Genomic DNA, 18,462 nt, shown 5'->3' with positions numbered 1-18,462 from the left:
CACTCCTGGGGCGTGGGCAGTGACACGCTGAGCTATGGAGGTGGCTATGGAGGAAAGCTGGGCCGGGCTGTAGCAAATGCTACATGGAGGGTCTGCCCAGATCTCCTCTCCAGGGCTGGTGCACCTCATCTCTATCTGCCAAGCGTGCTGGCTGCTAAAGGTTCACAGATACCTCCTTCTCGGCAGAAGTGCCGTAAGGCGGAGGTGAGCTGCCTCTCTAGGAGGCTGTGCACTCGCACAGGAGCCCGTGGCCAATGGCTGGCTGACACAGTGGCACAACTGCTGGCCCCTGACTTCAAGGTGGGGGCAGCGCCCACACTCCAGAGGCCCCTGTGGGCTCAGGCTGACACAGGCCTCCACATCCTCCCTTAGTTTCTTCCCTGCCCTACCCTGTCTTCCTCACTTTCTTCTGAGAATACTCCTCCATGAATGATTTGCACAAGAATCCCTATCTCAGGCTCTGTGTCTAGAGAACCCAGAGACATTCGTTAGCAGTGCTATTTCTTTTTTTTTTTAATGTTTATTTATCTTGAGAGAGTGCGTGTGTGTGTGTGTGTGTGTGTATGTGTGTGTGTGGAGAGGGAGGGAGGGAAGGAGGGAGAACATGAATGGGGGAGGAGCAGAGAGAGAGAGAGGGAGAGAGAGAATCCTAAGCAGGCTCTACGTTGTCAGCACAAAGCCTGACATGGGGCTTGAACTGAGGAACCATGAGATCACGATCTAAGCCAAAATCAGGAGTTGGATGCTTAAGCAACTGAGCCACCCAGGTGCCCCAGCAGTGATATTTCTGAATTTGGGAAAGGGGGTGGACAGTAGAGGATTGTGAGGTACTGGATGGCCAGACTCCTGTCATGACTGCCTGCCGCACCCCCTTTCCCCCTATGACAAACTAGCCAGTCAGGGACCAGTAGAGAGGAGGCCATTGTCTGAGCAACAACTGAGAGAGGTGACAGTAAAAGATTTGAAATCGCCAACGACTGTAATGACAAGAATGAGCCCCTGAGGTAGAATCTCTAGGTCAGCAGCATCCCTTGTCTATCAGGCCCTGAAATGGGCATTAGCCTCTGACACAGATGGGCTCTGCAGCCCAGTCTCTGAAGAGCAATGGATGTTTATGCGACATGAGATCAAACTGCAGTGTATTTGATAGAAGGGGCTGGTATTTACTTCAAACATATACCTACTCTGGACTGGGCACTCCCATACCAGCCCTTCTTACACTCGTCATCTTGTATGGTTTTGGAATACACCTCCAGAAGACGCTGCCTGTGCAGAGACTGCGAGAAAATGGCGCCCCCTAAGAGGTAACCATGATTACTCCTGCTTCACACATAGGAGAAGTTGAGATCATCACACTGAAAGGGGTTGTCCCAGGGGTGCCTGGGTGGCTCAGTCAGTTAAGCATCCAACTTTGGCTCAGGTCATGATCTCACGGTTTGTGGATTTGAGCCCTGCATCGGGTTCTACGCTGACAGCTCGGAGCTTGGAGCCTGGAGCCTGGAGCCTGGAGCCTGGGGCCCACTTCAGATTCTGTGTCTCCCTCTCTCTCTGCCCCTCCCCGACTTGTGTGCATGCATGCGTGCTTGCTCGCTCTCTCTCTCTCTCTCAAAAATAAATAAATAAACGTTAAAAAAAAATAAAGGGCCTGTCTGGGACAAATAGTAGGCCTGGGATCACAGCCTGATCTACTTACTTCCTAAGCACAGACGTAGTAGGTCAACTTCTTCCCTAACCTCAGACCACAGCTAAGTTGTCACTTCCTGGGGACACACTCCCTTTGCTCCAGGTATATGTGTTTGTCTATTTTGAACACCACATACCTCTCGTTTGTGGCACTACTCATGGTTACAGTTGTACATTGATTTGTGTGGCTCTTTCCCTTCCCAGAAAGTCACAGGAACATGTCTTTTTTGCCTCATCGTTGTATGCCTCAATGCCTGCAACAGCGCCTGGCACACAGCAGGTACTTAGTAGTAAGCATTAGAATGGATGAGTGGATAGATGCATATGAAAGGAGGGATGGAGAGATGGGTGGATGGGTGAATGGGTGGGTGGCTGGAAGAATAGGTGGGTAGATGGATGGGTGGGGTGGAGGGACTGCCAGTTCCTCTCTGGGGCACCTGGCCTGGAGGATGCCCTGAGCATGGGCCACTCTCAATCCCTTCCCACCCGCCCAGGGCTCTGATGGTCACCTGTGGTGAGGAGGCAGAGTGGAGTCCCCGGGGTCACCTGGGCGCTGCCCATTGGTGCTGACCACAAGGAAGCCAGTCCCCAGGCAGCATGCAGAAGAGAAGGAGAGAAAGAAACACACATGAAAACGTGTGGCACGGTGAACAAAACCATAGTTCTTGTGGCTCTGAAGAGCTCACACTAAACAGCAAAAGAACATCGTGATCTAACACAACAAGGCCCGAAAAAGATTTTTAAAAATGAAACGAGAATAAGATTCAGCATTTATCAAGGCCCCACGACATGCCAGGTGCCTCACACACAATGTTTCTGAGACTGAGAGCATCCCAGAAAGGTCGGTATTATTACAAATGAACGCATCATCTTTCCACTTGGTGTCTTCTCTCCCAGTCTCTGCTTTCTTAGTAAATGGTGGCCCCACCCACGTAGCGCCTCGGTCTAGCAATCTGGGAGTCATCCTTTACCCCTCCTTTTTACTGACCTCCCACTTCTAATTACTCAGCATGCCTTAGTTATTATATTCCAGGAAGGTTCTGGACGCCTCCTCCTCCTTCTCTCCAATTTCATTTCCTCTTGGTTGAAGCCACCCTCATATTTCACTGGGGATTACCTAAGCAGCCTCCTGTTGGTCTTCCTGTCTCCGGTCTTGCCCCCTATCAATCCACTCTCCACCCTTCAGCTGAAGGGCATGAGAAAGGTAAATGTCAAATCCCCTCCACCAGCTCACAGACCCTCAATGACAGATCCTTGCCTGTTGGTCCACGCTCTCTGCCCAAAGGGCAATGAAATCTTCTCTGTTATCAACAGCCCCCTACCTTCTTATCTGTAGGCCTTATCCAGCCTCATCACCTCGTGTGGAATGCACTCCCTTCCTGCCCCTTTACCTGGCTGGCAACTGTTCATCCTCCAGGAAATCAGTTTGGAATTCCTTTATTGGGAGTCTTGAGCATCTCACCATGTATGGAGAAGATGGCCCGCTCTGTTTTCCCATCACACCCTAGTCTTCCCTTTATACAGTGATAAACCTTCCCGTGTTATTAATGGCTGACTTCTCCTTGATTCTGTAAATTCCTTGAAGGTAGTCACAGCGTTCCATTTACTAGGCAATCTCGTACCCGGCATGTAGTAAGTACTCTGTGAATATTTGTTGGATAAATGGACAAGTGAATACATGAACCAGAGAACTACTGTAACTTGCTCAAGATCACACAACTAGCAACTGGCAGATGCAGTATTCCAACCCTGGTTTGCATGACTAATGCTCCTGCCCTCTGAGACCAACCACTTGTCTTTATAAAGAAAATGATACAAAAGGCAGTAAGGTGTCTTATGCTTGGTAAAAGGCTGCATGTTCCTCTACTGATTCATCAACAAAACCGTATAAAGCCCTTATGCAAATGGAGAGAGAGGTAGGGTGTTCCACACCAACTGGTAAATAGGAAATACATAATTTCAAAAATTCACACAAATACCAAGCTTGATCGAGGTCATGAAATACTATAAAATGTAACTACCACTTAGTTGTCATCATAATATTCCTCCCTTTAAGGTATGAAGAACTGTGCCATTTTCAAAGCACATACTAAGAGGTCAGTAAACTATGGCTCATGGGTCAAATCCAGCTTCCCACGGTTCCCTGTGTGGCCATGTGCTAGGAATGGTTTTTATATTTTTAAATGGTTGGGGGACAAAGAAACAAAAGGAAGAGTAATACTTTATGGTGTACAAAAATTATACAAAATCCACATTTCAATGTCCAGAAATAAAGTTTTATTGGAACATAGTCACACTCTCATTTTATATTTATTTCGCTGCTTTCTGTGCTGCAATGACAAAGCTACGTAGGTGTGACAGACACCACAGGCCTTGCAAAACTGAAAATACCTACTATCTGGCCCTTTACAGAAAGTCTGCCAACCCCTAGTCTAAGTGGCTATTTTTATTAATTTTCCCCCACCTTTGAGGTAGGCAGGATATGGCTTGCATGCATGTCAGAAAAAGAAACAGAAAGCTTGAGAAGACATGACTCAAATGTTCTCACTTGTCCCATTTCAGTGGCTTCTACCTGTTCTCCCATGCTCCCACCTTGTCTGTGCTCTGAAACCCCATCTCTGATCCATCTTCTAAGCTATAACTAGGGTGGCCTTCGGACAAAGGCAGTTTGCTTAAGCACCTCCAAGAGGGCTCCCACAGTCTCAGGACTATGTATATATATATATATATATATATATATATATATACACACACACACACATATATATATACATATACATACACACATATACATATATACATATATGTATATATATACACATATACATATATATGTGTGTGTATATATATATATGATATATATATATCACATATATTATGGGGCTATGCTGAGTCCTTGGTGTCCTGGCCTTGCTTGCCACTTCAGCCTCCACCTCTGTTCACTCCTGCCCTCTGGTCACACTGGCATCTGTCTGTTTGCTTTGACCCATTCAAGTTCAGTGGCATGCTTTCTTGCCTCCAAGATCTGCACATGCTACTTCCTCAACTCAGAAGACTTCCCTGCCTTACTCTCCAGCCTTGTTCAATATGATAACTGTCACTCTTTTAAAACTTGTCTCAGTAACCACGTACCTGAGAATGCACACCCTAAAGTGATTTATGTTTCCCTTCTCTGCTCCCACAGTATCCTGGATTTACCTTTATCACAGCCCTTATCATGCTATATTGATATAATTTATCTTTTTGTTGTTCCACTAGCTACCCATTGAGTGCTTATTATAAGCTTGGCATTGCACTAAGCACTTTATATGCATTAGCCCATTGAATTCTTACATTAGTCCCATAAAATAAGTGGTGCTATTGTCATGGTTTTACAGATGAGGAAAACAAGACACAGAGCAGTTAAGTGCCTCTTCTAGCCTAGAATCAAAGACTGTCCAAATCCAAAGACAAATTTCTTAACCTCTATGGGACAAGAGGCCACTGTCAATACTAAGTTGCACTCAATATATATCTATGGAAAATTAAATGAAGAAATGAAATTCTGGTTTAGTATTTACCTACTAGCTGTGTCATTTGGAAAATTACACTTATGAGTTTCAATTCCCTACCCATAAAATGGGAATACTAATAAGTATCTCATGAAGTTCTTTTAAGGATTAAATCAATTAAAAAAAAAGTTAAAGCCTTAGTTTGGTTGACAGGCCCAGAGGAGCCTCCCCACTCTACCACCTAGGGCTCCAACTCTGCTGGGTAGGAGTGCTTAGCTATGAAGGGCAGACACAGCTGCATAGGTGTTGGGATGGGAAGACGTCTCTCTAGTGGGTACAGTAGCAGAAGACGGGCGATGGATAATGGGTCTCAGCAGGACACAAAGGGAAGTGGAAACAGGAAAAGAGCTCATAATATTGTGTAGAGATGACTAGTGTTTACTTGTGCCTGGCCTATCACTCCTTCTTAGTCACACAGAAGAATCCAAGCCTCATCAGAGCCATGTAAGCAGAAGTGACTAGAGTCATTTCCAAGTGAGGTATTCAAGATCCAGGTTACTATCCCCATACTTTCTCTTCCCTAATATGGCATCTTTTGAGACCACATATATTCTATATGGCATAACAACAAAGAAAACTTTCTGATATTAAGCTACTGATACTTGGGTATTAATTTGTTATTGCAGCTAAGCCTGACCTATCCTAACTAATCCTGCAGAAGAAAAGGTAGTAATCCCTTGCTTTCTCTTCTGCCATCTGGTTCCCACATCATATGGATTTTCTGTTAGAGGATTCATGACCCTGCTCTCTCCATAGTTTCCAGCCCCCATTCATATATATTAATATTGATAAAAATATTAAGATTGTGCAAAGAAGAAGATCAGAATTATAAGTGCTTCAGACTTCTTTTCTGATTTTTGACTTCTATTTCCTTCTCAAGCAAAGAATGTTGAATAGAAAGAGATGCTGATGGACTAAAGATGACACTAGAATAGATAACCTTGAAGGCAAACTAATTTCTTGGTTTATTAGTTTCAATATATTATAGTAGTGTAAAAAGCTGAGGGCTCCTTGAGGCACCAGGTCTGCTACAGATCTCAGGACTTAGCCTGGACACCGCCAAAGAGAAACAAAAGACCCATCATGCTCTAAATATTCTATTATCGACTATTATTGGAATAGAGTCATGAGAAGGGGTTAACAAATAGGAGATAGGGGACTCTGACTCACAGAATCTCACACCGTCTATGTCATTGACAAGATTCAAAATGGTGTCATGGGAATGCCATGAGCTTTGGAGTTAGAACTCAGCTGCAATTCTGTGGAACCTTGTGTTCTTTATTCAACCCTTCTGGGATTATACTGCTTCATTTCTTGAGTAAGGGTAATAATGATGATCACTATTTATTTAGTGTGTAATACATGCCAGGCTTTGATTCTATCATCTCATTATAAACTCATGTCAACATACACAGCCTTATGACTGGTACACAGCACCATAGTACCATGACTGGTATCACAGATGGTTAATTTTTGCTAGCCCTCTTCACCCCCCCTTTCAACACTACATTGAAACCCCTTCAGAGAAAGCTCTAATAGAGCTTTATTCTCTTTATTTCTAACCCTGTCTCCAGAAACATTTTCCTCTTTCTCTGACTCATGATTTTAAAATTCCTCCTATCCCTTTGTGAGATACAGTTGCTCTGGAGCATCAGATTTGAGCTAAGGTCAACTCAGGTGTCTCAGGTCTTGGGTAGATAATTCTCATTTGTAGTTCATAGGGATGAACTGAGGCTTCCCGAGGACATGCTTGAAGGGCAAGTGTTGGTGTTGGTTTTGTTTTCCTGGACTCTATTGCTCCAGCTTTGTCTTCCTGAGTGGGGTGGGGGAAAAGGTGTGTATGTGTGTGTGTGTGTGTGTGAGAGAGAGAGAAGTATGAACAGTCTAGAGAGAAGGGATAGGGTAAGGACAAAAGAAGACTAGAGAGATGTGTCAGTGGTTGTAGAAAGAAAAATATTAACGTGAATGTCATCTTTGGGTTATTTTGGTCTACTTATGATATAATCTTCTTCTTCTATCTTGTCACAAAACCTTCAGGAAAAGCCAAATTATTCCTTTGGAATTTTAGGGCCTAGAAGACACTGGGTAAGAATAAAAGGGGCCAAGGGCCAAGGAGATCTGTTATACTCAAGCAATTCTGAGAACCCTCACTATGGAAAATTCACCTTATTGGGTTTGGCTAGAGAGAAACAGTACCACCCTACTCTAACCCCCAAGCACACACCCTGGACTTCTCCCTCTGAAATTCTGGCAGGATTTCTAAAGACTGAACAAGAGTCAAGAGTTTTCCAATAGACTGACTCACTATAGTTTGCCTCTCATAAGTGATCCCTCACTGGGGTCTCTACTTCAGCTACCACAGCTAGATTTGGGCATCCTGTGGTCCTGAGTCCCTCCTGAAATTGTTAGGTAGATCAGAAGGAAAGGAAAAGTGCTACAGTCAAAGGGCAGCAGGTGCATGAGCAAAATGCTATAGTCAATAAAAATACATGATTGCTATGTAGAATCTCATTTAAACATAACAACCTATTGATGAAGAGGTTAAATACCAAGAAGTGAGGCCAGCATCATTCCTGTGCCTGTTTCTGCACTTTGGATCTAGCCTGAGTGCATTTGATAAATGTGTGATTTGTGAAATTGTATGAGAAATGACAAGAGCCTGGGCTTTGGGTTTTCTTCCTTAGAGAACAGCAGAGAGAGAGGTGGGTCTCCAGGTCTCCTATCTGAGAAGGTTCAGAAGAATGAAGGAGGGAAGCTAAAGATGTTTATAATCTGTTATATTCCTGACCTTTTATGTGCATTACCTCAAATAATCATGAGAAAGAATGAATGATCTCCAGCCTAAAAGTGAAGTGATAGACTCATAAAGGTTGACTTACCCAAGGTCAAACAGTTAAGTTTAGGATGTGGGATTTAAATCCAGGTGACTCTGATTCCCCATTATTCCATGCAACCTCTCAAAGAAGCTTCATAAAGATAGAACCTTCTGCATAGAATTGGGTCAACAGAGGGGAGGGCAGGTGATGGGAATTTCCTATCTGATAGGAGACAATACCTACATCTTGCTTGGCTTCTCACACCACCTGTGGCATGTTATTCTTACAGATAAGGAATCTATGGACACATCATTCCCCTTCCTGGCTCCAGTCTTAGCATCTGCAAAATGAGGGCATCTCACTAGAGAATGGGTATTTATTGTCCTGCCACTCTCTGCAGGGGTGAGAATCCATTATGAAGAGAGAAGAGAAAATGCTGGATGAAATGCTCCACCTCAGGCTTAGCCATTATAAAAATAAACCACATTTACAAAAGACCATTGCCCACGTCTCTTGCCTACTGCCATTGGGACAATGGTTTTAGTCCATCACCACCACAGGGCAGCATGGATCTACTGGTGACATTGGCCCCTTATCTCATGCTTCATTATTCTGGAGTTCAGCTTTCAGCACCTACTCTGAGGGGGCTGTTTTAATGGGATCGTTAGAGAGTGTTTACTAGATTAAAACTGTGGCTGTCTTCTGCAAAGCAACTCTGCAAATGGCTTTATGGGTTTCCGGATTTATTTTGTCTCAATGACTAGGCTCAGTTTGCAAATCAAATCAAAGCTGATTTTTCTAACTGCCACTCGGGCGCACCCAGCGGGAGTCTGCAGAACCAGCTGTGTTCCCTCCCTGGCTTGTGCCAGAGATGGGAGTGCTGTTGTCTGCTGGTGGCCAGAGAGGTTCCAACAGGGAGAGGGCAGACAGGCAAGTAAGTACCTGCTTGACCCTAATTGGGGCGGAGGGACACAGAGAAAGCAAATTTTATTTTCTGGAGGGAGGAAAGGCAGACAGGATCTATGTGGCCTCAAAGACACATTGGCAGAAATAACGGGGAGCCAATATGGACTTATGATATTGAGGCTCCCTCCAAATGAAGTGTCCTCCCATGGTGGGAGGAACTCTTTGGGCCAGTAGTGAGGTCCCTGTTATAGCAAATACCCCAGCAGAGCCTGGCTGGCCTTTGTGAATGGGTACTGTAGATTACATAGTTGATCTCTACCTCATTCCTTTTTACTCCTACATTGAAAGAGAACAGTGCTGACAAATAGGTTGTATTTGAAAAAAAAAGAGGCCATGAAAGAATAACCTATTAGCCTCCATCCATCCATCCATCCATCCATCCATCTATCCATTAATCAATTGACCATCCATTGATTTATCCCTTTGTTCATTCAATATATTTTACTGAGCACGAAAGTATGCTAGAATCTGGGGACACAACAGTGCTCAAAATAGGCAAAATGCTTTTACTACACTTGGAATGTGGCTGGGATAGACACTAAACATGTAAGCAAACTAAAAAAAAATGTACATATTTGCAAGTCAAAATGAATGCTATGAAAAAAAGTACAGGGTATGATTTCAGGTGGAAAATGTTGGGGATATACATCAGATTGGAGGTCAGGATGATCTTTCTGAGGAAGTGTGTCTATGCTGCAGTTAGAAAGATATTTATCTGTTATACAGGCACATACAGTGGCTGGATAATTTTGGGCAGAGGGGGAAGGATGAGTAAAGGCCCTGAAGTTAGAAGGAACTTGGTAAGTCAGAAGAATATAGCAAGTATGAGGATAGAAGCTTGGGAGAGGCTGAAAGGTAGTAAGGGGCCAGGTCATGCAGACAAGTCTGGGGGAGGCAGGGAGTGTGGGCAAGAGAAAGTAGAGAAGTGAATGGAGGGGTGCATGGAGGAAAGCAAGGGAGAATAAGACAGGACAGGGAGTTGGGTGGAAATGGACATCAGTTTCTGGAAGAGAAACTGACTGGTATGGTTCTAGATCAGAAACCATTTTCCCCTTGGCCTGCTCTGAGTCAGAAAGGCACAAACAGATGCTCAGGTCCCTCCTTCAGCAGCTATAGCCTGGGGCACCTTCCACCACAGAAGATAATCATCTTCCACAGGAAAGGCAGTTCCCCACCCCCACACTCCCTCCAGCCTAAGCTTCAGAACCTTGGAAGTCTAAGGTTGCACTTTCATTGCAAATTTCTACATGCTCTATCTTCCCAAGAGTGGTCTCTGAGTATGTTCAGATTCCATTTTCGACCTGGTTCTGAAACTGAGCCCATCCCTCGTCTTCCAAATACGAGGTAAACCTTACTTAATGGGTCTAAATGTACCTCCCACATACTTGCTCTATCTCACAATTCCTGTTTTAACAACACAAATGAAGCCTCATTGTTATCTTCATACTGCCCTCCCTTCAGAGAATGAGTGATAATAATTCTCTGCTTCTAAACCAAAAATGTAATGCTTATTTACCCATTAGCTGAAGTTTTCTCTCTGCAGCTCTGAACAAATTCTCAGAGTAGAGTGTGCCAAGCACAGGACTTTCAGGATTTTCTTTTAGCTCTTGAAATTGAGGCAATTCCATGAGCTTTTTGCTATCCCTCAACCCGATGATGAAACACATCCTCTTTATAATAAGATCAGTGGTGCCACTGGTGCCACTCCCAGATCCCCTTTGCAGGTCAGTGTATCATACCCAACCTTTCCCCCACACCCCCGTGCCCCTGCTGCTGTGGGTATTAAGACTAAGGGCTCACACCTGTGACATTCTCCAGAGACTTTGGCCAAGGCTCTGGGATACCATTTCCCCTGGAGCCACCTGAGAAATTGAGGGGAGGGAGAAGGGTAAGGAAAGGGGAAAGTACCAAGGACTAATTGTTATGGGGGAGAGACACAGAAAACCTGGTCTTCTTGCTTCAAGGCAGAACTTTGGAGAATTTTATACTCCACTTGCATCTAGCCTAGGCTTGCATTTATCTGAGAACAGATTCTTGCTTTAACATTTTCTTTTTACCATCCCACTTCCCTCTTTGATTTATAGATTTCTTCCAAGCGCCCTCCATCAATACATTAAATGCACCCAAATCCCTGCTTCAGGCTCTGCTTCCAGGGAATCTGTCTTAAGACAGCTCCTATTTGCCTTTATCTACTCATCGATGAAATCCACTTCCCCACTATGGTTGAACTCACATTCTAATTCCTCTAAATCTCTAGCCAAAGTTAATAACAGGCAACCCCTGGCTGATCAACAAGATAAAAAAGAATGTGAATCTGGGGCAATGCCAACAAGACCCTTCCATCGATGAAAAAGACCGTTTTCAAGGCTTTTGAGGTGAGCCTATCCTGATGCTAGAATTACCCTTCTACTAGCAAATATCAAACTCCCACCCCACAGTCCCTTAGCTGGGCCTTCAATTTGTGGTTCTGCCCTCACTCTGTAGATAAATATTGCCCCCTGGTGATATGCAAATCCCTACCCTCTCAATCCTCTAAATACATACAGTCTTGACTCTTAACAGGGACTTTGGACCAGGGGTATGGCTCCTCTCACAATCTGAGATGCTGAGTCAGCTGGCCTTCCAATCCTACCCTTGGTCTGGGTATTGTGCAATTCCCAGTGTTTAGGTGAGAAGGGGTAGTGATGGAGGTAATAGAAGGGTTGTATCTCCCATACTGGACCAGTCCCAGAGAAACAGAACCCCAGATGAAGGCCCAGGAACATACATGCCATTACTGCATGGAGCTTTGGCCCCAACGGTACTTTAGCCCCCATTCAGTACATTTCACTTCCATTTGGAAGCATTGATCATAATCATAAGTCCACGATTATCTGTCAAAATCACTCATGCAAGGTCTGTTTCCACACTGGATCGTGAGCTCCTTGAGGACAGGCATCATGCCTGCTGATTCAGCACAAAACCCTAGTTCTTTTCAAGGTACCCAGCTCACAGATGCTGACTGAGCAGACTACACAAAGGAAATAACATTTATTGACAATATTTTTTGCCAAAACACCTCACAGTAAATACAACACTTAGATGTTTATTATATCGTCTGATCCTCTAACAAACTGGGTGGTAGAGGCCTTGGTGTGCTGGAGCTGGCTTGTATTAGCTTGCTAGACCCGGGTGTTAAACACTCTGGACTTTTTTGCAAGCCAGTTATTAAACCATTGGTAACTTGATATTGGACATGGTGGGGATATTTATACTTTGGAGATCAACAAAGACTACAAATAAGGGCTTTTCTTTTACAAAGAGCAGGTTTATCATGAAACCACTGGCAGTAGGTATGTTTAAAAAATGTTCTGTGAATGGATAGATGGGGATAACCTGAAACATGGCACCTTGGAGTTTGAGAGAGATCAACTGAGACTCTCAAGGTCTCTGACTCTTGCTGCAGTAAGATGCCGGCTTCAAATGCATTTATTCATTTCAGTGAGCATTTTTTGATTGCCAGGCATGTGCCAGGAACTTCTGCCATGGCAAAATGTGATGAGGAAGTTAGTGGTTAAGACCAAGGATCACCTCATCAGAGACCTTCCAAGTCAGCAGTGCTGGTGCCTGCCCCAGAAAGCAGGCTCTGCTCAGGGCCCTGAAACCTGACTAGATCAGGACCTGATGCTCCACCATCATGTAGGGTCTGAGTAGGGTCCTGCTGTCACAGACCCAGCCATTGGGTGTGTGCGGACCACCTACTGTATTTACCCGCTGCCCAGGGCTCCCTCCACAGAACCTGCAATTCCTCTGCCCAAAGCAGCCTAAACTTCCCAAGGGAACAGAAGTCCAATCTAGACCAGTCCACTGCCAGGGCCCCCCTCTGACAGGGCTGGTTCTTGCTCCTTGCACACCCTTAAAAGCCACTGGGATTATACTGTGAATAATGAGCAATCAGAGGCTCCAGTGGAAACCACATAGACACTGCCCCTAAATGCATGGGTCCTGTTATGCGTTGAACTATGCGTCCATCCCCCAGTTCATATGTTGAAATCCCAACACCCAGTGCCTCAGAAGGTGTCCTTATTTGGTAATAGCGTCCTTGTAGATGTAATTAGTTAATTTAGGATGAGGTCAACCTGGAACAGGGTGGGCTCCTAATCTAACAGTACCTAGTGTCCCTATAAAAAAGGGGAAACTTGGACACGAGATGCCCACAGGGAGAATGCCATGTGAAGATGCAAACTAAGGAACAATGAAGATTGCTAGAAGCTAGGGAGAGGCATGGATCACATCCTCCCCTCACAGTCCTCAAAGGAGCCAACCCTACTGACACCTTACCTCAGACTTCCAGCCTCCAGAATGTGAGACAAGAAATTTTGTTGTTAAGCCACTCAGCTGCTGGTACTCTGGTACAGCAGCCATAGAAAACTATTCTAGGTCCCTTGCTTTGCAACCCTCCAAACTGGGCAGTGCTGCATCAGAGTTCAAGTGACTAACAGGAATGCTGCAGACAGACAAGGGTTAGAGTGTCATGCTGGAGCCAGATGTGGAATCTAACAGAAGAGGCACTGGGCTTGGGGTCAGGTCAGAATGACCCTGCCTGAGTGCTGGAGATTGTTACATTCTCCCTGGGAGCCCTTCTATTCTGCAGGACTCACACAGGTGACCATGGACACCACCAGGAGTCACCAGAGTCAGGGATAAAACATCAGCAGAGCAGTGGCCTTAAGTTTGCACATGTGATCACACTCCAGGGGTTGGATGCCCACTGGAAGCCCCAAGAGGAAGGTGCCATGATGACAGAGAAGTGCCAAGTGCTTGGAGGGAGCCAGATGGCCAGTGCAATATGTCACTGGCACTTTAGATACTGCCAAAGCCTATGGGATTCCCAGTATCTTATTTTTCTCTATTAAAAGTAATAGTGTTTTCAGCAAACCCACAAAATGGGGAAATTTGATTCCAGAAAGAGATGGGCCAAATATTCATTCCTGGCCTTAGATCCTTGCTACAGAGTCCTCATGAAGAGTGCACGGAATTAGACAGGATTTGCCCTTAATCAACCCCAGGTGCTCCAAAGCTAATGTGAGGCACAGAGTAGACACCAAACAAACACAGGTCTGCTTTCCTTTGTCTTTTCCTGGCTTTTTTCTCACCAAGCAGCCTCTTATCTGAGGTGGCACTGAGAGGGGTAACTCCCCGGGACTCTGAGAGACTGGCATTCTCCACTGTCCAGCTCTCTGTCCTATTCAACGTGCTCCTAAAGCTCCGCTTGTCTGGGCTGAAGGGCTGGCCCTCGCAGACCTGGAAAGTGAGGGTGTCAGTGCTGGGAATCTATCTCTGACTCCTGACTCCTTCCTGCCCTGCCAGGGCTCAGCCATCTGAGAATCCAGATTCATTCACTTACTTGTTCCCATCCCTCCACACATCCACATGTTACATGTGCACACCCCCCTAAGGAAGACAGTATCCTACAAGTCAAATGTGAGGACAAATCCTTATGCTTAGAAGAGGTACATGTTTTCCTCTCTAGTTCTTTCAGGACCAGTGCAGCTGTACTGCAGGGAGAAGTGCTTCATGCTGGGTCTCTAGGACTATGAGGACAGTGGATCCTGAAGTTTCCCCAGAAGTAGAGTTTTAATTATTCTCTTGTAAAGTTCCCATATCTATCTCTTGTCCATCCAACCATGTGTTCCCAATTCTCAGTTTAGAAAACAGGATCCAACAAACTACCCTTTAGGGGGGCTTATGTCCCAGAGGGTATCCTTAGAATACCACATCCTCCTACCCCCGCCATGGAGGGCAGAGCAACCACATCAACCTCTCCCTTGTCTAGAGGTCAAAGCTGGAGGGGTGGGTGAAGGAGGTGTCCCTGTACGTTTCCTTCCTTCCCCCGGCTGCCCCTTTAAGCGGGATGCAGCAGACGCTCAGCTGTCCGGAGCTCTAATGCTATCTAATTGATGATGTTCTTCCTCTTGGATTATCTGTTTTCCTCAGTGGGAAAGCCTTCTAAGGCCTGTGATTTGTGTCACTTTTGTTTGCAGGCCATCAATTCTCCTTGCCTCACAAAGAGTAGTTTATCTCTGTCTGTCCAGTAGCCTGAGTTCCTGAAAGAGAACAAGTTAGGGACATGCTGGCCTCTCATGACTTATGTGAAATCAGAGGGGGTTCTTATCACAGTGAGTCCTTGGTGCTTCTGTCTTCTCCTTCCTCCTGTATCATCTTTCCTTCTCAGCCTACATATTGAGCTGGTTTTCTTCAAAGTTATGAAAGATATGAGTGATAGGTCTTGGTGCATATTTTGTGAAACAGCCATATTCTCCTCCTTCTCCTCTCTCTTCCCCTCCCTCATTTCTACCTCTTCCCACACATATGTATGTGTTTTCCTCTGTATGACTGTGCATGCGTGTATATACTCACATATGTACATACACACTTGGATCATCGTCTTTGTCTATGTTTTATATCTATGATTATATGCCTACTTATATTTATAATTGCCATCTCTGGGGAAGCATCCTATGTAACTATATACACTGTCAATAAATGCAAGGGACAACAGAATTGTCCAATTTTCATGTGGTTATATAGAGAGAATAGCTGTTAAAAATATCCATCCTATAACAAAAAGATAAACCTGATTTCTAACCATTCAACCTTGTAATAGGTTAAATGATAACAAACCATTCATTGATTTTTTCTTAAAGAGTAATAAACAGAAACATGTACCAATTGAAAGGGCCAGGCAATTCAATTATAATTAGGAAAACAAAAAGTGATGAGCCTGAACAATGCTGCCTTAGTTTTTGGGATAAGTATTGAAAATGCCAACTACATAACAATGCAGTGTTTGTTTTCTCATTATTAAAGGCACCGACACTATCACCTCATTTGTGAAAGCCAAACCCAGCTGAAAAAAGCACAAAACTCAGAAGACAGGTGTACCAGACATGCTAAAAAAATACCCACATAAGCACAAACCCAAATATAATGAAAATATATAGAAGAATATTTAAGAAAATTTATATTCATCACTCTACTGATTAATGTACCAGTCCATTCATCTATCTGTCAGTCCGTCTGTCTGTCTGCCCCACGATCCCCATCCATCTATCCATCCACTGATTCAACAAGTATTTTTTGAGCTCTTACTATGTTTTTGGCACTGTGTTATTAATATACACTGTAGGTATTTATTAACATATACTGTAGGTATAATGACTCCAATGAAAATAACAATTCTTTCTTTTATTTTTAGTAATTGTTGCCTAAACTTTCCCTGTGTGGCTAGATGGAGAAATCCTTAAATGGTTGAAGACAGACAAGGACATGCCAACATACCTTTTGTAGCCAGGCGAACACAGTTGATTTTGGTCTCCTGTGAACAACAAAAGTGAGGTTCCAGTTAATTAGTTGTGGGTTTGGTTTGTTATATAAAGAAAAGATGTACATATGTATACCTGTATATATGTCTATATATGTATTTTTAATTACAACCTGAAATGTGTCCTTTCCATTTCTTCCCCCATCGTAATCACCTTTTTTTTTTTTTTTTAAAGATTTTAAGTAATCCCTACCCTCAATGCAGGGCTTGAACCTATAACCCCGAGATCAAGAACCACATGCTCTACCAACAGAATTAGCCAGGCACACCAGGAATCAGTTTTTAATTCTATTTCTTCATTTATTTTCAGGCAAGGTGCATATTTTGTGCCTTTTAATTCCTGGCTCCCATCACCTCATAAGCTGCCTCCCAGACAGAACCACTTATAAACATCAAATACTATGACTGCCCAGCACAGGACAACTTTAATAATAACACTAGATGGGTACACTGTGGCATATGTTAGTAGATGGCACCAAGAGCATCTTTGGGAAACTATGTTGGTAAGTAAATAATAAGTAAAAAATGCATCTATCTGCACAGACTGAAACAGATACTAGACAAGATCCCAGGCAATATGAATGTGTAAGAATCAAACTGCAAAGTTCATGTTCAAGAAGTTACACTGGCCCTGAGATCTCTGGTGAACCTCACAGTTTTCATGGGTAATGTTGTGTGTGTGTATGTTTGCATGGCGATCGAATCTTTGGTGGGTAAACTATCTAGTTATTGTTGACTGTTCCCCAAATAGACAAGACCCATAAACTTGAGATATTACTGGGCCTGCAGTTGAGTTACAGAAGAGTGTGCTCAGGAAGATCATCACTTTAGTGTGCTTTCTTGGGATCATCTCTAAGGAGGCCCTAGAATCAGTTGAAAATTCCAGTTGACTAAGTAATACGCCCAGCAACAATCTGAATATAGTGTAGCAATGAAAATAAAAGGCAAAAAGGAATGCAAGTGTATGGGTCTCAAAAATCAAATGTGTGTCTTGCTAATGCTCACTCATAAGAAATTACTGCATCTTGAAAGCACTTGTGTTAGTCAGGTCTTTGAAGGTTCCTGGACCCAATTCTGTTTTGGGAGGGTGGTTCCTCCCCTTCCACAACATTAAGCAATCCTCAATTGCTTAATGTTGTCACAGAATTCAACTCAATTTTGATACTATCTACCTGGAGATAGTGTCAGATTCTACAGGTTAAGGGTTCAGTTCCACAAGACTGCTCCCTATCCCCCACTTCAAATGATGCCAGTTTCAAGACCCAGGCTGTTACCTGTGCTTCTGACTTACCAGCTACATTTTGGAGATTCCAATGACCTCCTCCTTAGGTTCAATTAATTTGCTAGAGCAGCTCACAGAACTCAGAGAAACAGGTTACTAAATCACCAGTTTGTTGTAAAAAGATATAACCCAGGAACAGCCCGATACAAGAGATGCATAGGGTGAAGTATGTGGGGAGGGGCGCAGAACCTTCATGCCTTCTCCAGAAGTGCTACTCTCCCCAAACTCCATGTGGTCACCTACCCAGAGGTCTCTGAACCCAGTCCTTCTGGGTTTTTATGGAAAGCTTCACTGCATAGTCATTATTGACTAAGTCACTGGCCATTGGCTGATTCAACCTCCAGCCCCTCCCCCCTCTCCAGAGGTCCAGTAGGTTGGGGTGGGGTGGGACTGTGGGACTAGAAGTTCCAACCCTCTAATCCAAAATTAATCCTCCTGGCAACTAGCATCCTCCTTGGGTGGGGTCCCAAAGTCACCTTCATTAACGTAACAAAAGACACCTTTATCACCATTGACACTTAGAAAAATCCTAAGGTTTGGGAAGCTGTGAACCAGAAACCATGAAGAAAGACCAAATACATATGAGAAATATATTTTGGTCATCTGAAAGACCAAAAATATATTTCTTATAAGAGATCACAATATTGCATCAGGGTTATGCAGAGATATAAAACCCACGAATTGCAGGGGCAAAAAACAGTAAAGGTATATTTCCCACTCAAACCAACATGTCCAATGTAGGTGCATGACGGTCTGAAGTGGGGTAGTAGTGGTGGTTGGGGGATACTATAACCACTGTAG

At 44.1% G+C, this 18,462-nt stretch overlaps 1 protein-coding gene across 1 annotated transcript in view; it reads right to left on the bottom strand.

Annotated features, from left to right (window-relative positions):
- PTPRT (protein tyrosine phosphatase receptor type T) overlaps nt 1-18,462 on the bottom strand; it is a 795,219-nt gene that overhangs the window by 189,163 nt on the left and 587,594 nt on the right. Inside the window, exons 14-15 of the mRNA XM_047852741.1 lie at nt 16,337-16,373; nt 2,193-2,249 (exon numbers count right to left, since the gene is read on the bottom strand). Coding sequence (XP_047708697.1) covers nt 2,193-2,249; nt 16,337-16,373 — 94 coding nt within the window. The remainder of the gene's footprint in view (nt 1-2,192; nt 2,250-16,336; nt 16,374-18,462) is intronic.

This window comes from Prionailurus viverrinus, chromosome A3, assembly GCF_022837055.1.
Source record: "Prionailurus viverrinus isolate Anna chromosome A3, UM_Priviv_1.0, whole genome shotgun sequence".
Lineage (NCBI taxonomy): Eukaryota > Metazoa > Chordata > Mammalia > Carnivora > Felidae > Prionailurus > Prionailurus viverrinus.
The sequence above is the reverse complement of the archived record's forward strand: the minus strand, read 5'-3'. Positions and strand labels throughout refer to the sequence as shown.